Genomic DNA, 22,001 nt, shown 5'->3' on the forward strand with positions numbered 1-22,001 from the left:
TATTAGCTTTGAGTCAGCTTAGGTATGTCTGTATCAGCTTTGAGTCAGCTGAGGTATGTCTGTATTAGCTTTGAGTCAGTTTAGGTATGTCTGTATCAGCTTTGAGTCAGCTTAGGTATGTCTGTATCAGCTTTGAGTCAGCTTAGGTATGTCTGTATCAGCTTTGAGTCAGCTGAGGTATGTCTGTATTAGCTTTGAGTCAGCTGAGGTATGTCTGTATTAGCTTTGAGTCAGCTGAGGTATGTCTGTATCAGCTTTGAGTCAGTTTAGGTATGTCTGTATTAGCTTTGAGTCAGTTTAGGTATGTCTGTATCAGCTATGAGTCAGCTGAGGTATGTCTGTATCAGCTTTGAGTCAGCTGAGGTATGTCTGTATCAGCTTTGAGTCAGTTTAGGTATGTCTGTATCAGCTTTGAGTCAGTTTAGGTATGTCTGTATCAGCTTTGAGTCAGTTTAGGTATGTCTGTATCAGCTTTGAGTCAGTTTAGGTATGTCTGTATCAGCTTTGAGTCAGCTGAGGTATGTCTGTATTAGCTTTGAGTCAGCTGAGGTATGTCTGTATCAGCTTTGAGTCAGCTTAGGTATGTCTGTATTAGCTTTGAGTCAGCTGAGGTATGTCTGTATCAGCTATGAGTCAGCTTAGGTATGTCTGTATCAGCTTTGAGTCAGCTGAGGTATGTCTGTATCAGCTTTGAGTCAGCTTAGGTATGTCTGTATCAGCTTTGAGTCAGCTGAGGTATGTCTGTATTAGCTTTGAGTCAGCTGAGGTATGTCTGTATTAGCTTTGAGTCAGTTTAGGTATGTCTGTATTAGCTTTGAGTCAGTTTAGGTATGTCTGTATCAGCTTTGAGTCAGTTTAGGTATGTCTGTATCAGCTTTGAGTCAGTTTAGGTATGTCTGTATCAGCTTTGAGTCAGTTTAGGTATGTCTGTATCAGCTTTGAGTCAGTTTAGGTATGTCTGTATTAGCTTTGAGTCAGCTGAGGTATGTCTGTATCAGCTTTGAGTCAGCTTAGGTATGTCTGTATCAGCTTTGAGTCAGCTTAGGTATGTCTGTATCAGCTTTGAGTCAGCTTAGGTATGTCTGTATCAGCTTTGAGTCAGCTTAGGTATGTCTGTATCAGCTTTGAGTCAGCTTAGGTATGTCTGTATCAGCTTTGAGTCAGCTGAGGTATGTCTGTATTAGCTTTGAGTCAGTTTAGGTATGTCTGTATTAGCTTTGAGTCAGCTGAGGTATGTCTGTATCAGCTTTGAGTCAGTTTAGGTATGTCTGTATTAGCTTTGAGTCAGTTTAGGTATGTCTGTATCAGCTTTGAGTCAGTTTAGGTATGTCTGTATTAGCTTTGAGTCAGTTTAGGTATGTCTGTATCAGCTTTGAGTCAGTTTAGGTATGTCTGTATTAGCTTTGAGTCAGCTGAGGTATGTCTGTATCAGCTTTGAGTCAGTTTAGGTATGTCTGTATCAGCTTTGAGTCAGCTGAGGTATGTCTGTATTAGCTTTGAGTCAGTTTAGGTATGTCTGTATCAGCTTTGAGTCAGCTTAGGTATGTCTGTATCAGCTTTGAGTCAGCTGAGGTATGTCTGTATCAGCTTTGAGTCAGCTTAGGTATGTCTGTATCAGCTTTGAGTCAGCTTAGGTATGTCTGTATTAGCTTTGAGTCAGTTTAGGTATGTCTGTATCAGCTTTGAGTCAGCTTAGGTATGTCTGTATTAGCTTTGAGTCAGCTGAGGTATGTCTGTATCAGCTTTGAGTCAGTTTAGGTATGTCTGTATCAGCTTTGAGTCAGCTGAGGTATGTCTGTATCAGCTTTGAGTCAGTTTAGGTATGTCTGTATCAGCTTTGAGTCAGCTGAGGTATGTCTGTATCAGCTTTGAGTCAGCTGAGGTATGTCTGTATCAGCTTTGAGTCAGCTTAGGTATGTCTGTATCAGCTTTGAGTCAGTTTAGGTATGTCTGTATCAGCTTTGAGTCAGTTTAGGTATGTCTGTATTAGCTTTGAGTCAGTTTAGGTATGTCTGTATCAGCTTTGAGTCAGTTTAGGTATGTCTGTATCAGCTTTGAGTCAGCTTAGGTATGTCTGTATCAGCTTTGAGTCAGTTTAGGTATGTCTGTATTAGCTTTGAGTCAGTTTAGGTATGTCTGTATCAGCTTTGAGTCAGTTTAGGTATGTCTGTATCAGCTTTGAGTCAGCTGAGGTATGTCTGTATCAGCTATGAGTCAGCTGAGGTATGTCTGTATCAGCTATGAGTCAGCTGAGGTATGTCTGTATTAGCTTTGAGTCAGCTTAGGTATGTCTGTATTAGCTTTGAGTCAGCTTAGGTATGTCTGTATTAGCTTTGAGTCAGCTTAGGTATGTCTGTATTAGCTTTGAGTCAGCTTAGGTATGTCTGTATTAGCTTTGAGTCAGCTGAGGTATGTCTGTATCAGCTTTGAGTCAGCTGAGGTATGTCTGTATCAGCTTTGAGTCAGCTGAGGTATGTCTGTATCAGCTTTGAGTCATCTTAGGTATGTCTGTATTAGCTTTGAGTCAGCTTAGGTATGTCTGTATCAGCTTTGAGTCAGCTGAGGTATGTCTGTATCAGCTTTGAGTCAGCTTAGGTATGTCTGTATTAGCTTTGAGTCAGCTTAGGTATGTCTGTATCAGCTTTGAGTCAGCTTAGGTATGTCTGTATTAGCTTTGAGTCATCTTAGGTATGTCTGTATCAGCTTTGAGTCATCTTAGGTATGTCTGTATTAGCTTTGAGTCAGTTTAGGTATGTCTGTATTAGCTTTGAGTCAGTTGAGGTATGTCTGTATCAGCTTTGAGTCAGCTTAGGTATGTCTGTATTAGCTTTGAGTCAGCTTAGGTATGTCTGTATCAGCTTTGAGTCAGCTTAGGTATGTCTGTATTAGCTTTGAGTCAGCTTAGGTATGTCTGTATCAGCTTTGAGTCAGCTTAGGTATGTCTGTATCAGCTTTGAGTCAGCTTAGGTATGTCTGTATCAGCTTTGAGTCAGCTTAGGTATGTCTGTATCAGCTTTGAGTCAGCTTAGGTATGTCTGTATTAGCTTTGAGTCAGCTTAGGTATGTCTGTATCAGCTTTGAGTCATCTGAGGTATGTCTCTATCAGCTATGAGTCAGCTTAGGTATGTCTGTATCAGCTTTGAGATGTCTGTATCAGCTTTGAGTCAGCTTAGGTATGTCTGTATCAGCTTTGCACATCTGGATTTTGGGATTTTCTCCCATTCAGATTTGATCAAGCTCTGCTAAGTTAGATGGAGAGCAGTGATGATCTTCAAGTCGTTCCACAGATGTTCAATGGGATACAAGTCTGGGCTTTGGCTGGGCCACCAAAGGACTTTTACATTCTTGTTCTGAAGCCATTCCAGCGTTGCTTTAGCTGTATGCTTGGGGGTCATTGTCCTGTTGGAACGTACATGTTTGCGCCACAGTCTAAGGTTGTTTGCACTCTGAAGCAGATTCCCTTTAAGGATTTGCCTGTATTTGGCTCAATTTATTTACTTACCAGTCTCCCAGTCCCTGCCGCTGAAAAGAATCCCCATAGCATGATGCTGCCACCACCATGCTTCACAGTAGGGATGGTGTTAGATTGGTGATGGGCTGTGCCTGCTTTTCTCCAAACATTGCGCTTTGCATTCTGGCCAAAGAGTTTTTTATTTTTTTATTATCATGCCACAGAAACTTTTGCCTGGTGCCTTACGAGATTTGCACTTTTCACACCAAATGACGTGCATCTCTAGGAGACTGAATGCGTCTCCTTCCTGAGCGGTATGATGGCTGCGTAGTCCCATGGTGTTTATACTTGCGTACTATTGACTTTTGCTAAGTCCAGGCGTGCTGTTATGTGACTTTTTCTCAGGAGTGGCTTCCGTCTAGCCACTCCCATAAAGCCCAGATTGGTGAAGTGTTGTAGAGACTTGTCTTTCTGGCAGGTTCTCCCATCTCAGCCAAGGAACTCTGTAGTTCTGTCAGAGTGGTCATTGGGTTCTTGGTCACCTCCCTTACCAAGGCCCTCCTTGCCTTGTTGCTCAGTGTGCCAAGATGGCCAGCTCTAGACAGAGTCTAGGTAGTTCCATATGTTTTCAATTTCCCAATGATGGAGACCACCGTGCTCTTGGAAACTTTCAACACTCTAGAACTTGTTTTATACCCAGATATATGCCTCATCACACTTCTACTTCGGGATGTATGGACAGTTCCTTGAACTTCCTGGTATAGTTTATGCTCTGACATGTCAACTGTATAGGCCTTTTTTTGTTTATTTTTCTTTACATAACATTTTTTTTTTAATTTTTTTTTACTTGGTCCCAGAAAATATATACACTGAGTGTACAAAACATTAATGACACCTGCTCTTTTCATGACATAGACGGACCAGGTGAATCCAGGTGAAAGCTGTGATCCCTTATTGTTGTCACTAGATGTCACTAAATCCATGTCAATCAGTGGAGATGAAGGGGAGGAGACAAGGCTTGAAAACCCTTCTTTAACCTGAGACAATTGAGACATGGATTGTCTTGACAATTCAGAGGGTGAATGGGCAAGACAAAAGACACATGTATACACTGTTAATTGCAATGCATTCCAGGTGACTACCTCATTTTTAACCTTTATTTAACTAGGTAAGTCAGTTAAGAACAAATTCTTGTTTACAATGACGGCCTTCACCGGCCAAACCCGAACGACGATGGGCCAATTGAGCGCCGCCCTACGAGACTCCCAATCACGGCCGGATGTGATACAGCCTGGATTCTAACCAAGGCGTCTGTAGTGACACCTCTACCACTGAGATGCAGTGCCTTAGACCGCTGAACCAGGGTCTGTAGTGACACCTCTAGCACTGAGATGCAGTGTCTTAGACTGCTGAACCAGGGTCTGTAGTGATACCTCTAGCACTGAGATGCAGTGCCTTAGACCGCTGAACCAGGGTCTGTAGTGACTCCTCTAGCACTGAGACGCAGTGCCTTAGACCACTGAACCAGGGTCTGTAGTGACACCTCTAGCACTGAGATGCAGTGCCTTAGACCGCTGAACCAGGGTCTGTAGTGATGCCTCTACCACTGAGATGCAGTGTCTTAGACTGCTAAACCAGGGTCTGTAGTGACACCTCTAGCACTGAGATGCAGTGCCTTAGACTGCTAAACCAGGGTCTGTAGTGACACCTCTACCACTGAGATGCAGTGTCTTAGACTGCTAAACCAGGGTCTGTAGTGACACCTCTAGCACTGAGATGCAGTGCCTTAGACCACTGAACCAGGGTCTGTAGTGACGCCTCTAGCACTGAGATGCAGTGCCTCAGACCACTGAACCAGGGTCTGTAGTGACACCTCTACCACTGAGATGCAGTGCCTTAGACCGCTGAACCAGGGTCTGTAGTGACACCTCTACCACTGAGATGCAGTGCCTTAGACCGCTGAACCAGGGTCTGTAGTGACGCCTCTAGCACTGAGATGCAGTGCCTTAGACCGCTGAACCAGGGTCTGTAGTGACGCCTCTAGCACTGAGATGCAGTGCCTCAGACCGCTGAACCAGGGTCTGTAGTGACACCTCTACCACTGAGATGCAGTGCCTTAGACCGCTGAACCAGGGTCTGTAGTGACACCTCTACCACTGAGACGCAGTGCCTTAGACCACTGAACCAGGGTCTGTAGTGACCCCTCTACCACTGAGATGCAGTGTCTTAGACTGCTAAACCAGGGTCTGTAGTGACACCTCTAGCACTGAGATGCAGTGCCTTAGACCGCTGAACCAGGGTCTGTAGTGACACCTCTAGCACTGAGATGCAGTGTCTTAGACTGCTGAACCAGGGTCTGTAGTGATACCTCTAGCACTGAGATGCAGTGCCTTAGACCGCTGAACCAGGGTCTGTAGTGACTCCTCTAGCACTGAGACGCAGTGCCTTAGACCACTGAACCAGGGTCTGTAGTGACACCTCTAGCACTGAGATGCAGTGCCTTAGACCACTGAACCAGGGTCTGTAGTGACACCTCTAGCACTGAGACGCAGTGCCTTAGACCGCTGAACCAGGGTCTGTAGTGACCCCTCTAGCACTGAGATGCAGTTGAACCGTTGAACCAGGGAAGGTAGTGACCCCTCTAGCACTGAGATGCAGTGCCTTACACCACTGAACCAGTGTCTGTAGTGACACCTCTAGCACTGAGATGCAGTGCCTTAGACCGCTGAACCAGGGTCTGTAGTGACACCTCTAGCACTGAGATGCAGTGCCTTAGACCGCTGAACCAGTGTCTGTAGTGACACCTCTAGCACTGAGATGCAGTGCCTTAGACCGCTGAACCAGTGTCTGTAGTGACACCTCTAGCACTGAGATGCAGTGCCTTAGACCGCTGAACCAGGGTCTGTAGTGACACCTCTAGCACTGAGATGCAGTGCCTTAGACCGCTGAACCAGTGTCTGTAGTGACACCTCTAGCACTGAGATGCAGTGCCTTAGACCGCTGAACCAGTGTCTGTAGTGACACCTCTAGCACTGAGATGCAGTGCCTTACACCGCTGCGCCACTCAGGAGCCCATGAAGCAGGTTGAGAGAATGCCAAGAGTGTGCAAAGCTGTCATCAAGGCAAAGGGTGGATACTTTGAAGAATCTCAAATATATTTTGATTTATTTAATACTTTTTTGGTTACTACAAGATTCCATGTACGTTATTTCATAGTTTAGATGTCTTCGCTGTTACTCTAAAGTGTAGAAAATAGTAAGAAATAAATAAAAAACCTGGAATGAGTAGGTGTGTCCAAACTTTTTTACTGTATATACACGGAGTTTTCCAAACATTAGGAACACCTTTCTAACATTGAGTTGACCCCGCCCCTTTTCTCCTCAATACGTCATGGCACGCACTCTACAAGATGTCGACCCCGCCCCTTTTTCTCCTCAATACGTCATGGCACGCACTCTACAAGATGTCGACCCCGCCCCTTTTCTCCTCAATACGTCATGGCACGCACTCTACAAGATGTCGACCCCGCCCCTTTTTCTCCTCAATACGTCATGGCACGCACTCTACAAGATGTCGACCCCGCCCCTTTTTCTCCTCAATACGTCATGGCACGCACTCTACAAGATGTCGACCCCGCCTTTTCTCCTCAATACGTCATGGCACGCACTCTACAAGATGTCGACCCCGCCCCTTTTTCTCCTCAATACGTCATGGCACGCACTCTACAAGATGTCGACCCCGCCCCTTTTTCTCCTCAATACGTCATGGCACGCACTCTACAAGATGTCGAAAGCGTTCCACAGGGATGCATGTTGACTCCCAATACGTCCCAGAGTTGTCAATTTGACTAGATGTCTTTTGGATGGTGGACCATTCTTGATACACACGGGAAACTGTTGAGCGTGACCAAACCCAGCAGCGTTGCAGTTCTTCACACAAACTGGTGCGTCTGGCACCTACTACCATAACCCCCATTCAAAGGCACTTAAATATTTTGTCTTGCCCATTCACCCTCTGAATGGCACACATACACAATCCATGTCAACTGTTTCAAGGCTTAAACATCCTTCTTTAACCACGTCTCCTCCCGTTCATCTACACTGATTGTAGTGCACCATTTTCGGGGACCACTTTTGTCTCGTGGGCGTTACTTTCAGAACTACTGGCTAGAAAGTATACAAAAGTACCGGAGAATCTCTTTAAACACATGGAAGTATGTTGGAGTATTGGAAAATACACTGTGTATTTAAATACATGCCAAATGTCTTTGAAACACCCTAAATACTATTTGAACCCAGGTCTGGTACTGTCTATAAGTCACCCTAAATACTATTTGAACCCAGGTCTGGTACTGTCTATAAGTCACCCTAAATACTATTTGAACCCAGGTCTGGTACTGTCTATAAGTCACCCTAAATAGTATATGAACCCAGGTCTGGTACTGTCTGTAAGTCACCCTAAATACTATTTGAACCCAGGTCTGGTACTGTCTATAAGTCACCCTAAATACTATATTAACCCAGGTCTGGTACTGTCTATAAGTCACCCTAAATACTATATTAACCCAGGTCTGGTACTGTCTATAAGTCACCCTAAATACTATTTGAACCCAGGTCTGGTACTGTCTATACGTCACCCTAAATACTATTTGAACCCAGGTCTGGTACTGTCTGTAAGTCACCCTAAATAGTATATGAACCCAGGTCTGGTCACTTCTGCATTAGCTTGCTTGAAACAAGACAGTGACGTAGGGCCTAAACCAGATTATGACATAGCGTGACATAGGCCAAAGCCTGAATGTTAGTGACTTCCGACATAGACCAAAGCCTGACTGTGCAAATGAGCCAGAGCAGAAAGAGAGAGATGTGTGTGTGTGTGTGTGTGTGTGTGCAGAGCCTCTGGTGTGAAATCTGTCACAAACGCAGCAGAACATCTCATCGGTGTAAATTCCACCCATTTAAGACACAACAGGCTATTATCTGGTTTGTTACAATGTGGGGCAGAATTCCTCAGAAAGTCATTCAGACTATCTACTTTCTATTATAACTAACGAGCAAACAAAAGGAATGGCCGGCCGCACAGCCTATGTAACACTTCCACATCTGGAGAGAAAGGTGACAGAGCTAGAGAGGTGTTTGTCAGACCCTGTGACATCCTGAGAATCAGTCTGTATCGTCCAAGCGGTCTACAAACTTATTAGCCTACAACCTATTATGGCCCTCTTGCGAACACAATGGTGTTCTCCGTTTTGCTCTATGGCCTCCTCAAGTGTCAGGAAACTCGTGTCTCCGTAGCATTCAAACCGTCCGGGCTAGACTCTAATATGACCCCCTAATATGACCCCCTAATATGACCCCCTAATACGACCCCCTAATATGACCCCCTAATACGACCCCTTAATATGACCCCTAATATGACCCGCTAATATGACCCCTAATATGACCCCTAATATGACCCCCTAATATGACCCCTAATACGACCCCTTAATATGACCCCTAATATGACCCGCTAATATGACCCCTAATATGACCCTCTAATATGACCCCTAATATGACCCTCTAATATGACCCCTAATACGACCCCTTAATACGACCCCCTAATATGACCCCTAATATGACCCCTTCTGCACAACGGTGACTCTCACGAACATGTACTGTACATGTTTTGCTCTAGGATACTCACAGGCCTCACAAAACTTGTCTGAAGCTCCGCCAGTACCAGTTGAATTTTTTTTAATGGAAGTACAGTATATATGGGGACAGTTTAATGCCAAAAATGTGGAAAAAAAAAAAAGATTACAAATAAAAATTCCCAATCGTTCTTATATCTCTCAGATATAGGAGAGACACTTCAGAACAAACTTCCCTTTGATATTTTTTGGGGGGACTATCTGTTGTTCCATGCGTTTGAATGGGCTAATCGCAGGAAGACATGTTTTTTAATCAAATAAATGTTTTTTTTGTGTGTTTTTTTTTACTTCCAGGGGTCTTAAAATAAAAAATTTGCTAAATGATCCTTGGTATGACCTTCTTAAAACAATTCCAAATAGCTTAGTACCTTCTTAAAACAATTCCATATAGCTTAGTAGAACCCCCATCCCCTGGCTTAGACTCTGATTGGTTAAATTAAATGTTGGGTAAAAAGGCGAACTCGTCGCCATCATTCATTGAATCAGATCCCTCTCATCACAAAACCCACTGATATTGCCAACTACTTTAATGATTTATTCATTGGCAAGATTAGCTAACTTAGGCATGACATGATAACAACAAAATCCGAACCTACAAGACAAGCATTGTCATTTATATTCAGTAAAGTGCATGTGGACGAGGTGAAAAACAATTTGTGCTGTCTATCAACAATGACAAGCCACCTCGGTCTGACAACTTTGGTGGAAAATTACTGAGGATGATAGCGGACGATATTGCCACTTGTTACATATACGCCGGGAGTCAGGAAGCAGGTGCAGAAGGTGAGTTTAAGAATGAATAAATGCAGATAAACAAAATGTAAGATGTGTGCAGAATGTGAATCAAAACAATACTACCTAGTGACTAATGGCTACTGAGGGTTAAATAAAGGGGAAGTAATCAAGGAAATAATGATGTCCAGGTGTACGTAGTGATGGTGAACAGGTGTGCGTAATGATGGTGAACAGGTGTGTGTAATGATGGTGAACAGGTGTGTGTAATGATGGTGAACAGGTGTGCGTAATGATGGGGAACAGGTGTGCGTAATGATGGTGAACAGGTGTGCGTAATGATGGTGAACAGGTGTACGTAATGATGTTTGACAGGGCCGGTGGTTAGTAGACCGGCGACGTCGAGCACCGGAGGGAAGGAGGAGGAGTAGGCATGACACCACTCCTATTAGCCACCTCTTCAAACTAAGCCTACAGAGAAAGTGTGTGCCCTCAGGCCTGGAGGGAAGCAAAAGTCATTCCACTACCTAAGAACAGCAAAGCACCCTTTACTGGCTCAAACAGCCAACCAATCAGCCTGTTACCAACACTTTTGGACAAAATTCTGCTTGTCCAGATACAATGCAATTTCACGATAAACAAATTAAGAAACAGACTTTCAGCACGCTTATAGTGAAGGGTATTCAACATGTACTGTGCTTACACAAATTACTGATGATTGGCTGAGAGAAGATTGTGAGAGTACTGTTTTGTTAGACTTCAGTGCAACTTTTGACATTAACAATCCAAATCTGCTGCTGGAAAAACATTTGTGTAATGGCTTTACAGCTCATGTTATATTGTGGAATGAGAGTTACCTGTCTTAACAGAACACATAGGGTGTTCTTTAATGGAAGCCTCTCCAACATAATCCAGGTAGAGTCAGACATTCCCCAGGGCAGCTATCTAGGCCCCTTTCTTCTTTAAAATCTTTACTAAATGTCATGCCACTGACACTGAGTAAAGCCTGTGTGTCTATGTATGCTGATGACTCAACACTATACACATCAGCTACCACAGCAATTGAAATCACTGCAAACCCTTCACAAAGAGCTGCAGTCAGTTTCAGAATGGTGTCAAGAAATAAGCTAGTCCTAAATATTTCAAAAACTAAAACCACTGTGTTTGGGACAAATTGTTAACTAAACCCTAAACCTCAACTAAATATTGTAATGAATGATGTGGCAATTGAGCAAGTTGAGGAGACTAAACTACTTGGAGTAACCCTGGATTGTAAACTGTCATGGTCAAACATACAGATGCAATGGTAGCTAAGATAGGGAGAGGTCTGGCCGTAATAAAGTGCTGCTCTGCTTTCTTGACACTGCTATCAACAAAACAAGCCCTACAGGCCCAAGTTTTGTTGTACCTGGACTACTGTCCAGTCATATGGTCAAGTGCCACAAAGAGGGACATAGGCAAATTACAGTTGGCCCAGAACAGAGCAGCACAGTTTACCCTTCAATGTACACAGAGAGCTAACATAAATAATATGCATGTCAATCTCTCCTAGCTCAATCTCTCCTAGAGGACAGATTGACTTCATCACTACTATTGTCATGTTGAAAGCTGTCTGTTTAAACTACTAGCACACAGCTCAGACACTCATGAATAACCCACAAGACATGTCACCAGAGGTCTCTTCACAGTCCCCAAGGCCAGAACAGACTACGGGAAACACATAGTGCTACATAGGGCCTTGACAGCATGGAACTCCACTCCACATCATGTGACTCAGTCAAGCAGTACAATCAGATTTAAAGAAAAAGATACAACTAGACCTTATGTAACAGCGTGGACTGTGGAGACACACTTTACACACAGGTACCTATGGATTATGTATTGTAGATGTAGTGTGTAATAATGTGTTGTGAAGTGTAATGTTTTCACTGTTTTAACTGTATGTAAATTGACTGCACACACACACACCTTACACACACACTTTACACACACACACACACACACACACACACACACACACACACACACACACAGACACACACACACACACACACACACACACACACACACACACACTTTACACACACACACACACACACGCACATGCACGCACACACACACTTTACACACACACACACACACACACACACAGACACACACACACTTTACACACACACACGCACACTGTGTTCCCTCCAGTCCAGACGTCCAGAAGGTATTTTAAGCAGCGAAGAGCAAGGGGATACATGGGATTAGACTATTAGAATTTAACTTTCCTTTTTCTCAGAACAACACAACGCAAACTTGGCTACTTCCCTGGTGTTACATACATACTAGAGGTTGACCGATTATGATTTTTCAACGCCGATACCGATTATTGGAGGACCAAAAAAGCCGATACCGATTAATCGGACAATTTTTGAAATGTATTTGTAATAATGACAATTACAACAATACTGAATGAACACTTATTTGAACTTAATATAATACATAAATAAAATCAATTTAGCCTCAAATAAATAATGAAACATGTTCAATTTGGTTTAAATAATGCAAAAACAAAGTGTTGGAGAAGAAAGTAAAAGTGCAATATGTGCCATGTAAGAAAGCTAACGTTTCAGTTCCTTGCTCAGAACATGAGAACATATGAAATCTGGTGGTTCCTTTTAACATGAGTCTTCAATATTCCCAGTTAAGAAGTTTTAGGTTGTAGTTATTACAGGAATCATAGGACTATTTCTCTCTGTACGATTTGTATTTTATATACCTTTGACTATTGGATGTTCTTATAGGCACTTTAGTATTGCCAGTGCAACAGTATAGCTTCCATCCCTCTCCTACCTGGGCTCGAACCAGGAACACATCGACAACCCTCGAAGCAGAGTTACCCATGCAGAGCAAGGGGAACAACTACTCCAAGTCTCAGAGCGAGTGACGTTTGAAACGCTATTAGCGCACACCCTGCTAACTAGCTAGCCATTTCACATCGGTTACACCAGCCTAATCTCGGGAGTTGATAGGCTTGAAGTCATAAACAGAACAATAGCTGCATTGTGCATTGCTACATTGTACAACCTTCAATGTTATGTTATAATTATGTACAATTCTGGGAAATTAATTATGGCCTTTGTTAGCAATAAATGGACTTCACACAGTTCGCAACGAGCCAGGCGGCCCAAACTGCTCGCACGGAACGCAAGAGAAATGACCAGTTCCCAAGTTATAAGAAATTCATGTTAGCAGGCAATATTAACTAAATATGCAAGTTTAAAAATACATACTTGTGTATTGATTTTAAAGAAAGGCATTGATGTTTATGGTTAGGTACACATTGGTGCAACGACAGTGCTTTTTTCGCAAATGCGCTTGTTAAATCATCACCTGTTTGTCGAAGTAGGCTGTGATTCAATGAGAAATTAACAGGCACCGCATTGATTATATGCAACGCAGGACAAGCTAGATAAACTAGTAATATCATCAACCATGTGTAGTTAACTAGTGATTATGTTAAGATTGATTGTTTTTTATAAGATAAGTTAAATGCTAGCTAGCAACTTACCTTGGCTTCTTGCAGCCCTCGCGTAACAGGTAGTCAACCTGCCACGCAGGTTGCCACGCAGACTCCTCGTGGAGTGCAATGTAAAGCAGATGGTTAGAGCGTTGGACTAGTAACTGGAAGATTGCAAAAACAAATCCCCGAGCTGACAAGGTAAAAATCTGTCGTTCTGCCCCTGAACAAGGAGGTTAACCCACTGTTCCTAGGCCGTCATTGAAAATAAGAATGTGTTCTTAACTGACTTGCCTAGTTAAATCATGGTTAAATAAAGGTTAAAGGTTAAATAAAAGGTGTAAATTTAAACAATTAAAATAATAATTAAATAAAGTAAAATAAAAATTGGAAAATCGGTGTCCAAAAATACCGATTAACGATTGTTATGAAAACTTGAAATCGTCCCTAATTAATTGGCCGACCTCTAATACATACATACATACATACATACATTACACTTTGTCATACGGACAGCATCAATCCCATTCGAAAGACGCGGCAACGCACGCAACTAGGCCTGTTTTCAAAATAAAGTTTGAAATCTGTTAATAAAAGAGAGCTGTTTTTAGGATGTATAGAAATATGTGGAATACTAGTTTAGCCAGAGGAGGTAAGGTCAGTCTCATTTCAAGACGTGGCAAAGCATGATGTAACTATTTTCTAAATAAAGGTCTGTTTATAAAATGCTCTGGGCGTATGTAGCCCTCACTGGTCAAATAAATGCAGGTTGAGTGAGGTAAGGATTTAGGCCTACAGGAAAGGAGATTGGGAGTGTTTAGGATTATAGAGTTACTAAGTTTAGGCCTCAGGTCAACTCTCTTACCATTTGGTTGCTTCAGAAATAACACATCTTCTGTGTCAGAAATAACACATCTTCTGTGTCAGAAATAACACATCTTCTGTGTCAGAAATAACACATCTTCTGTGTCAGAAATAACACATCTTCTGTGTCAGAAATAACACATCTTCTGTGTCAGAAGTAACACATCTTCTGTGTCAGAAATAACACATCTTCTGTGTCAGAAATAACACATCTTCTGTGTCAGAAATAACACATCTTCTGTGTCAGAAATAACACATCTTCTGTGTCAGAAATAACGAGGCTGGTTGTGTCAGAAATAACACATCTTCTGTGTCAGAAATAACACATCTTCTGTGTCAGAAATAACACATCTTCTGTGTCAGAAATAACACATATTCTGTGTCAGAAATAACGAGGCTTCTGTGTCAGAAATAACACATCTTCTGTGTCAGAAAGTAACACATCTTCTGTGTCAGAAATAACACATCTTCTGTGTCAGAAATAACAAATCTTCTGTGTCAGAAATAACACATCTTCTGTGTCAGAAATAACACATCTTCTGTGTCAGAAATAACACATCTTCTGTGTCAGAAATAACGAGGCTGGTTGTGTCAGAAATAACACATCTTCTGTGTCAGAAATAACACATCTTCTGTGTCAGAAATAACACATCTTCTGTGTCAGAAATAACGAGGCTGGTTGTGTCAGAAATAACACATCTTCTGTGTCAGAAATAACACATCTTCTGTGTCAGAAATAACACATCTTCTGTGTCAGAAATAACACATCTTCTGTGTCAGAAATAACACATCTTCTGTGTCAGAAATAACACATCTTCTGTGTCAGAAGTAACACATCTTCTGTGTCAGAAGTAACACATCTTCTGTGTCAGAAATAACACATCTTCTGTGTCAGAAATAACACATCTTCTGTGTCAGAAATAACAAATCTTCTGTGTCAGAAATAACGAGGCTGGTTGTGTCAGAAATAACACCTCTTCTGTGTCAGAATTTTTAGCATTTTTAATTGTACCTTTATTTAACTAGGAAAGTCAGTTAAGAACAAATTATTATTTTCAATGACGGCCTAGGAACAGTGAGTTAACTGCCTTGTTCAGGGGCAGAACGACAGATTTTTACCTTGTCAGCTCGGGGATTCAATCTAGCAACCTTTCGGTTACTAGTCCAACACTCTAACCACTAGGCTACGCGGTTGGTTGTGTCAGAAATAACATGGCTGGTTGTTTTGTTTTTCCTCTCATCAATAAACAAGTTGTGTTAAATAAAGCTCACATCTTAATATGCCGCTTAAAATGTAAATGAAGCCTCTCAGAGGGTAGAGTTATGGAGAGGGGGACAGAGAAAGAGGCAGCTGGAGAGACAGCGAGAGAGGGATTGATAGAGCGAGAGAGCGATCGAGACAGAGAAAGAGAGAGAGCCACCGACTGTGTTTTCTCATCAATAATGTATGTTTCATTCAGAATCAATTAGCACACAGCACAAAACACACATTTTTTCATGATTAACAATCTGGCAACACTGTTGATTCAGCTGATGGATCTCTACAGCAAACAACACCTAGCTAATTAGAAGAGATACCTATCTGGATAAAGGGAACCCATAGGGAGAGGATGTGTGTCTGGTCTAACTCTCCTTGTTATTTCTATTCCAGTCCAAACAAGCAGGAGTTGTGTCGTCCAAATCACAATCAGGCCTTCAAAACGAACGCCAAAATAATCTCCCGTTTTGACCGTATCTCATAATAGTATTGTATATTACACATGCCAATTATAAGACAATATTGTAAGTAGATGCAGGGCCAACTTCTATATATAATTGGCACCATTGACACTCACCACCTGGCCTGACACCCGACATTACATACATCAAAGGTTACACACGGGAAATGTATTTACCCAGATGATATGTTAGACTAACTAATGCAGAGAGCATGTATATTGATTCAACTGATTTTCAAGCACTTCTTTGGGGGGGGTTGGAAGTTGAAACTAAGTCTGCAATTACACAGGCAGCCCAATTCTGATATTATGTCCAAATATTGTCCAAAAAAAAAAACTCTGATCTGTTTGGTAAAAAAAGACCAGTTTAGTTGAAGATGATCAGAGTTGGGCTGCCTGTCGGTCGTGGGTTAGATTCCCGCCGGGGTCGCCACACTAAAATGTATGCATGGACTACCGTTGGATCAAAGCGTTTTGGTGAGACTCTTTGGGTTAAAGCATCTGCTAAATAGCACCATTCTTTCTTTACTATAATGACTCATTTGATTACAACTAACCTGCTTGATTTGTTTTACAGAATAGTTACCATTTGCCATCTTTGAGGTTATTATTTTGTCCCTCTTGTCTCAATGAACTGTCTGTAGCAGCACCAGTCAGAACATGATTCCTGGCTGCTACCACATGAATGGAAGAGAGCTAGAGAAACACTATGTGGACGGATTACGTGCTAATCTGAAAAGAATAATCTAAATATCAGCAGGCTAAATACTCTCACTAGCTAATCCTCTCGTGTGTGTGTGTGTGTGTGTGTGTGTGTGTGTGTGTGTGTGTGGGTGTTTAGGGCAGGGTGTCAAACTATACTCCTGAAGAAAGGTTGTAAACCAGCTGGCTTTCATCCTTCCATCAGATGCTTCTGTCAGAGTTGGTGGATGGTGTGGATTTGGTAGGGTTTGGGTGGGTGGTCAAGAGGGAATTGGTATGTATTAAGAATAAACTGCCTGAGTGTAAAGTCCAAGTCTGAGGCACAGAGGTGAGAAGGCCTACACGAGGCACCGTGACTGTAAAAGCTAGCTCTATATGGTATATACTGGCTTATGTTTGGCCAGACTGTGAAAAAGCTGAGATGCAGGATTGATCGATTGATTGATCGCCCGTTGGACTGTTTGATACCTTTTAGGCAGGAGGTCTTCAAAGCTCATTGGGAGAAAAAAAATCACATTTCCAAGAACGGATGGTGTATACACCTTTCATTGGGCTACCTGGACTCAAGAGATCTGCGTTTACACCCGGAAGCTCAATTCTGATCTTTTGCCCAATTAGTGGCTAAAGATCTGATCTGATTGGTCAAAATATCAATTAAGTGACTGAAGAGCCAATCTGATGGACCAATTAAGTGGCAAAATGTCAGAATTAGGCGGCCTGTGTAAATGCAACCTTAGCTCCTTGTTCTAGAACCCATTCAATGCACAGTTATCATACTATAGCCAAGATTTGTCCAGAGGTGCATGTTTCATTAGCTCACCTGGACTCATGAGATCATATAGGCTTGTTCACAATTGTATTCGCTCCTTGCGCTAAGAAGCAATGCAACAGTTGTGCTAATAAATCCTGCGTGAGTGGGCAGACATGCACTTGACAGGCACCACACAGGGAGCGTGCGTCTCCAGGCAGCCAGGCAGGATGAATCATGACTTGTGTGGTAATTAGCCACGTCTTTTATCTCTTAGTTTAGTGCTACCCGGCTAGCGCTCAGTCGATATGTATGTATGTGGGTGGTGCTCGATTTCTAGGCAGCATACGGTCCCTATATCAGGTCATTCATGCTTAAGCAAGTGCCACCGTCCTCCTTGCACCCCACCTCAGTCACTCACAGCCCAGAGTAGCCTAGCCGTGTAGCCTCCATCGATGGGGTAGCCTGTTGGCTAGCCTAAAATGATCTACACTATATATACAAAAGTATGAGGACACCCTTTCAAATTAGTGGATTCGGCTATTTCAGCCACGCCCGTTGCTGACAGGTGTATAAAATCGAGAACACAGCCATGCAATCTCCATTGACAAACATTGGCCACAGAATGGGCTTACTGAAGAGCTCAGTGACTTTCAATGTGGCAACAAGTCAGTTCATCAAACTCTGCCCTACTAGAGCTGCTCCGGTCAACTGTAAGGGCTGTTATTGGGAAGTGGAAACATCTAGGAGCAACAACGGCTCAGCCGCGAAGTGGTAGGCCACACATGCTCACAGAATGGGACCACTGAGTACTGAAGCGCGTAGTGCGTAAAAATCACCTGTCCTCGGTTGCAACCCTCACTACCAAGTTTCAAACTGCCTCTGGAAGCAACGTCAGCATAAGAACTGATCGTCTGGAGCATCATGAAATGGGTTTCCATGGCCGAGCGGCCGCAAACAAGCCTAAGATCACCATACGCAATGCCAAGCGTCGGCTGGAGTAGCATAAAAGCTCGCCAGCAATGGACTCTGGAGCAGTGGAAACATGTTCTCTGGAGTGATGAATCACACTTCACCATCTGGCAGTCCGACAGATGAATCTGGGTTTGGCGGATGCCAGGATAACGCTACCTGTCCTAATGCATAGTGCCAACTGTAAAGTTTTATGGAGGAGGAAAAATGGTCTGTGGCTGTTTTTCATGGTTCGGGCCCCTTAGATCCAGTGAAGGGAAATCTTAACGTTACAGCATACAATGACATTCTAGATGATTCTGTGCTTCCAACTTTATGGCAACAGTTTGAGGAAAGCCCTTTCCTGTTTCAGCATGACAATGTCACCATGCACAAAGCGAGCTCCATACAGAAAGGGTTTGTTGAGATCTGTGTGGAAGAACTTGACTGGCCTGCACAGAGCCCTGACCTCAACCCCATCAAACACCTTTGGGATGAATTTGAACAGAGACTGCGAGCCAGGCCTTATCGCCCAACAACACTGCCCGACCTCACTAATGCTCGAGGCTGAATGGAAGCAAGTCCCCTCAGCAATGTTCCAACATCTAGTGGAAAGCCTTCCCAGAAGAGTGGAGGCTGTTATAGCTGTTATAGCAGCAAAGGGGGGGGACCAACAACATATTAATGCCCATGGTTTTGGAATGAGATGTTGGACGAGCAGGTGTCCATGTTGTGCTGCTGCCATGTTGTTGTCATGTTGTGTTGCTACCGTGCTGTGTTGTCGTGTGTTAACTGCCATGCTATGCTGTTGTTTTAGGTCTCTCCTTTTGTCGTGTTGTCTCTCTTGTCAAGATGTGTCTTTCGTCCTATATTTTTATTTTTCATCCCAGCCCCCGTTCCCGCAGGAGGCCTTTTTTCCTTTTGGTAGGCCGTCATTGTAAATAAGAATGTGTTTCTTAGTTAAATAAAGGTTAAATAAAGTTGCTAGAGCTCGACAGTAGCTACCTTGTAATCTTGATCAGAACTAAATCACACTGTAGCGAGACGAAATGAAAGGGGGTTATTGAGTGTTGCAACACCAAGGCTACATGCTTCGGTCTTTTCTCATCCCCTCTCCTTGATTTGTTTATGTCTAGTCCTGCCTGCTAAATGCAACGTACACACCATGTAATCTTATTTATAAAGCAGATTACAGCAAATTAGGGTAGGCTACAGATCGGTCAAGATAGCCATTCACTCACGGTCAGGGGAAACAACATGAAAACAGAACATGTCAAATCTCCTAGTGTCGCACAATATGTTTTTTCCCCCCCAACATGTTATGATAGAGAGTGTTGACTGGTATCTACTTTAGGATAACAACATATCGCTGGATTTACAGCGTAGACCGGTTTACGACTGGGAAGGGCATATCTCGGCCATAGCACTGCCCAATAAACAGAGGCGAAATTGGCACGGAAAGCGTTTCCTCTTCCCTTGCGAGGGAGGGCGGTATGGTTTCGTCTCACTCTGCGACACATATAACACGGTAATAACACAACAAACTGTCACAAAAAAAAAACCCCGTAGACTATAGTCCCTCTACCTGCAGACATTTGACCATATTTACTGTGGCGTTTCTCTGTCGTTTGGTGGGTAACAATAAGAGTCGCGGCCGTTTGCTTACCATTTTACCGGTTGGATGATGAAATAGGTTGACCCGGAGATGTGAACGAAAAGAAGAAAAATAAAAACTATATAAACTGGGGGTCTCGCTATTACAAAACACGGCGCTCGTGATATTCAGGCTGTTGTTTACTTTTTTAACCAGATCCTCTTTTACAGTTGGTTTCACCGCAGTGGCACAGGGAAACCCGCAGGGCGGGTCAGTAACGAGGAGGAGGGACAAGGTAGGTGTGGAGGGGGATGAGAGGAGCCAGCAAGCAGCCTGCATTTCTAAATAAAAGCCCATATGTTTTAAAGGGAAAGTTCAACATGACTCATTTGTTTCCTTACTTTAGAGCAGTATATGGACAAGGAAAGACTGCAATTCATGCTTTGGGTCTAGCCACTGCCAGTCTTCCAATGTAGCCTACCCCAAATAGAAAAAGAGAGTGGGTTCTGCCAATGTTCAAGGGCACAATGGAAGGACAGCTCGCACTCTTCTCCCTTCAGTGCCATGTGAAACAGAACACTTTTATTTTGAAGATCTCAGCACATCCTCAACGCCATGTTGTGGATTAATGTTGCGTTCATAACACGTGGGAAACTCGTAAACTCGTAAAATACTAGAATTACAGTACATCCGGGGAACTCAGGTCCATTTTTTTCTCATCCAATGTCTGTTTGCACAAATGCACCACTCAGTGGTGGAAACTGTGCAGTGCATGCAAGAATATCCCCATTGTCCAGACCTACTGTTGGGCTACCGCTATGTTTTGACAGGAGCCATAAGGGCCCTGTGGATGTCGTGTCCAGTCCCATCTCAGTGCAAGAGGCATCACTACAGTCCCTGGTTCGAATCCAGGCTGTATCACATCCGGCTGTAATTGGGAGTCCCCTTGGGCGGCCACACAATTGGCCCAGCGTCGCCCGGGTTTGGCCGCGGTAGGCCGTCATTGTATTGGGGTGGCAGGGTAGACTAGTGGTTAGAGCGTTGGATTAGTAACCGGAAGGTTGCAAATTCAAACCCCCAAGCTGTTCCTAGGCCGTCATTGAAAATAAGAATTTGTTCTTAACTGACTTGCCTAGTTAAATAAAGATAAATATGTACTTGCCTATATAAGTATGTTCTTACCTGACTTGCCTAGTTAAATAGATGTTAGAAATACAAATCCTGCCTAATCTCACATAGCCAACAGTAAAGCTGATTTAAAGTGACACACTGTGTATAATATCAGCCATTTAACCCCAAAAAACATACAGTCACACAGTTTTTAAATGTATTTAACAAGGCAAGTCAGTTAAGAACAAATTCTTATTTACAATGACGGCCTACCGGGTAACAGTGGGTTAACTGCCTTGTTCAGGGGCAGAAAGACAGATTTTTATCTCGTCAGCTCGGGGATTTGATCTAACAACCTTTCGGTTACTAGCCCAACGCGCTAACCACCAGGCTTCCTGCCGTCCCTACACTCTAACCACCAGGCTTCCTGCCGTCTCTACACTCTAACCACCAGGCTTCCTGCCGTCCCTACACTCTAACCACCAGGCTTCCTGCCGTCCCTACACTCTAACCACTAGGCTACCTGCCGTCCCTACACTCTAACCACTAGGCTACCTGCCGTCTCTACACACTAACCACTAGACTACCTGCCGTCCCTACACTCTAACCACTAGGCTACCTGCTGCCCCTACACTCTAACCACTAGCCTGCCACCCCTACACTCTAACCACTAGACTACCTGCCGTCCCTATACTCTAACCACTAGGCTACCTGCCGCCCCTACACTCTAACCACTAGTCTACCTGCCGCCCCTACGCTCTAACCACTAGGCTACCTGCCGTCCCTACACTCTAACCACTAGGCTACCTGCCGTCCCTACACTCTAACCACTAGGCTACCTGCCGTCCCTACACTCTAACCACTAGGCTACCTGCTGTCCCTACACTCTAACCACTAGGCTACCTGCCGTCCCTACACTCTAACCACTAGGCTA

At 43.4% G+C, this 22,001-nt stretch overlaps 1 protein-coding gene across 1 annotated transcript in view; it reads right to left on the reverse strand.

Moving 5' to 3' along the window:
- LOC112223349 (calcineurin subunit B type 1-like) overlaps window positions 1-20,246 on the reverse strand; it is a 40,523-nt gene extending 20,277 nt beyond the window's left edge. The window contains exon 1 of the mRNA XM_042305598.1: window positions 20,030-20,246. Coding sequence (XP_042161532.1) covers window positions 20,030-20,032 — 3 coding nt within the window. The 5' untranslated portion in view covers window positions 20,033-20,246. The remainder of the gene's footprint in view (window positions 1-20,029) is intronic.
- Window positions 20,247-22,001: the final 1,755 nt, after the last annotated feature.

This window comes from Oncorhynchus tshawytscha, linkage group LG24 (genome assembly GCF_018296145.1).
Source record: "Oncorhynchus tshawytscha isolate Ot180627B linkage group LG24, Otsh_v2.0, whole genome shotgun sequence".
In the NCBI taxonomy this organism is placed as follows: domain Eukaryota; kingdom Metazoa; phylum Chordata; class Actinopteri; order Salmoniformes; family Salmonidae; genus Oncorhynchus; species Oncorhynchus tshawytscha.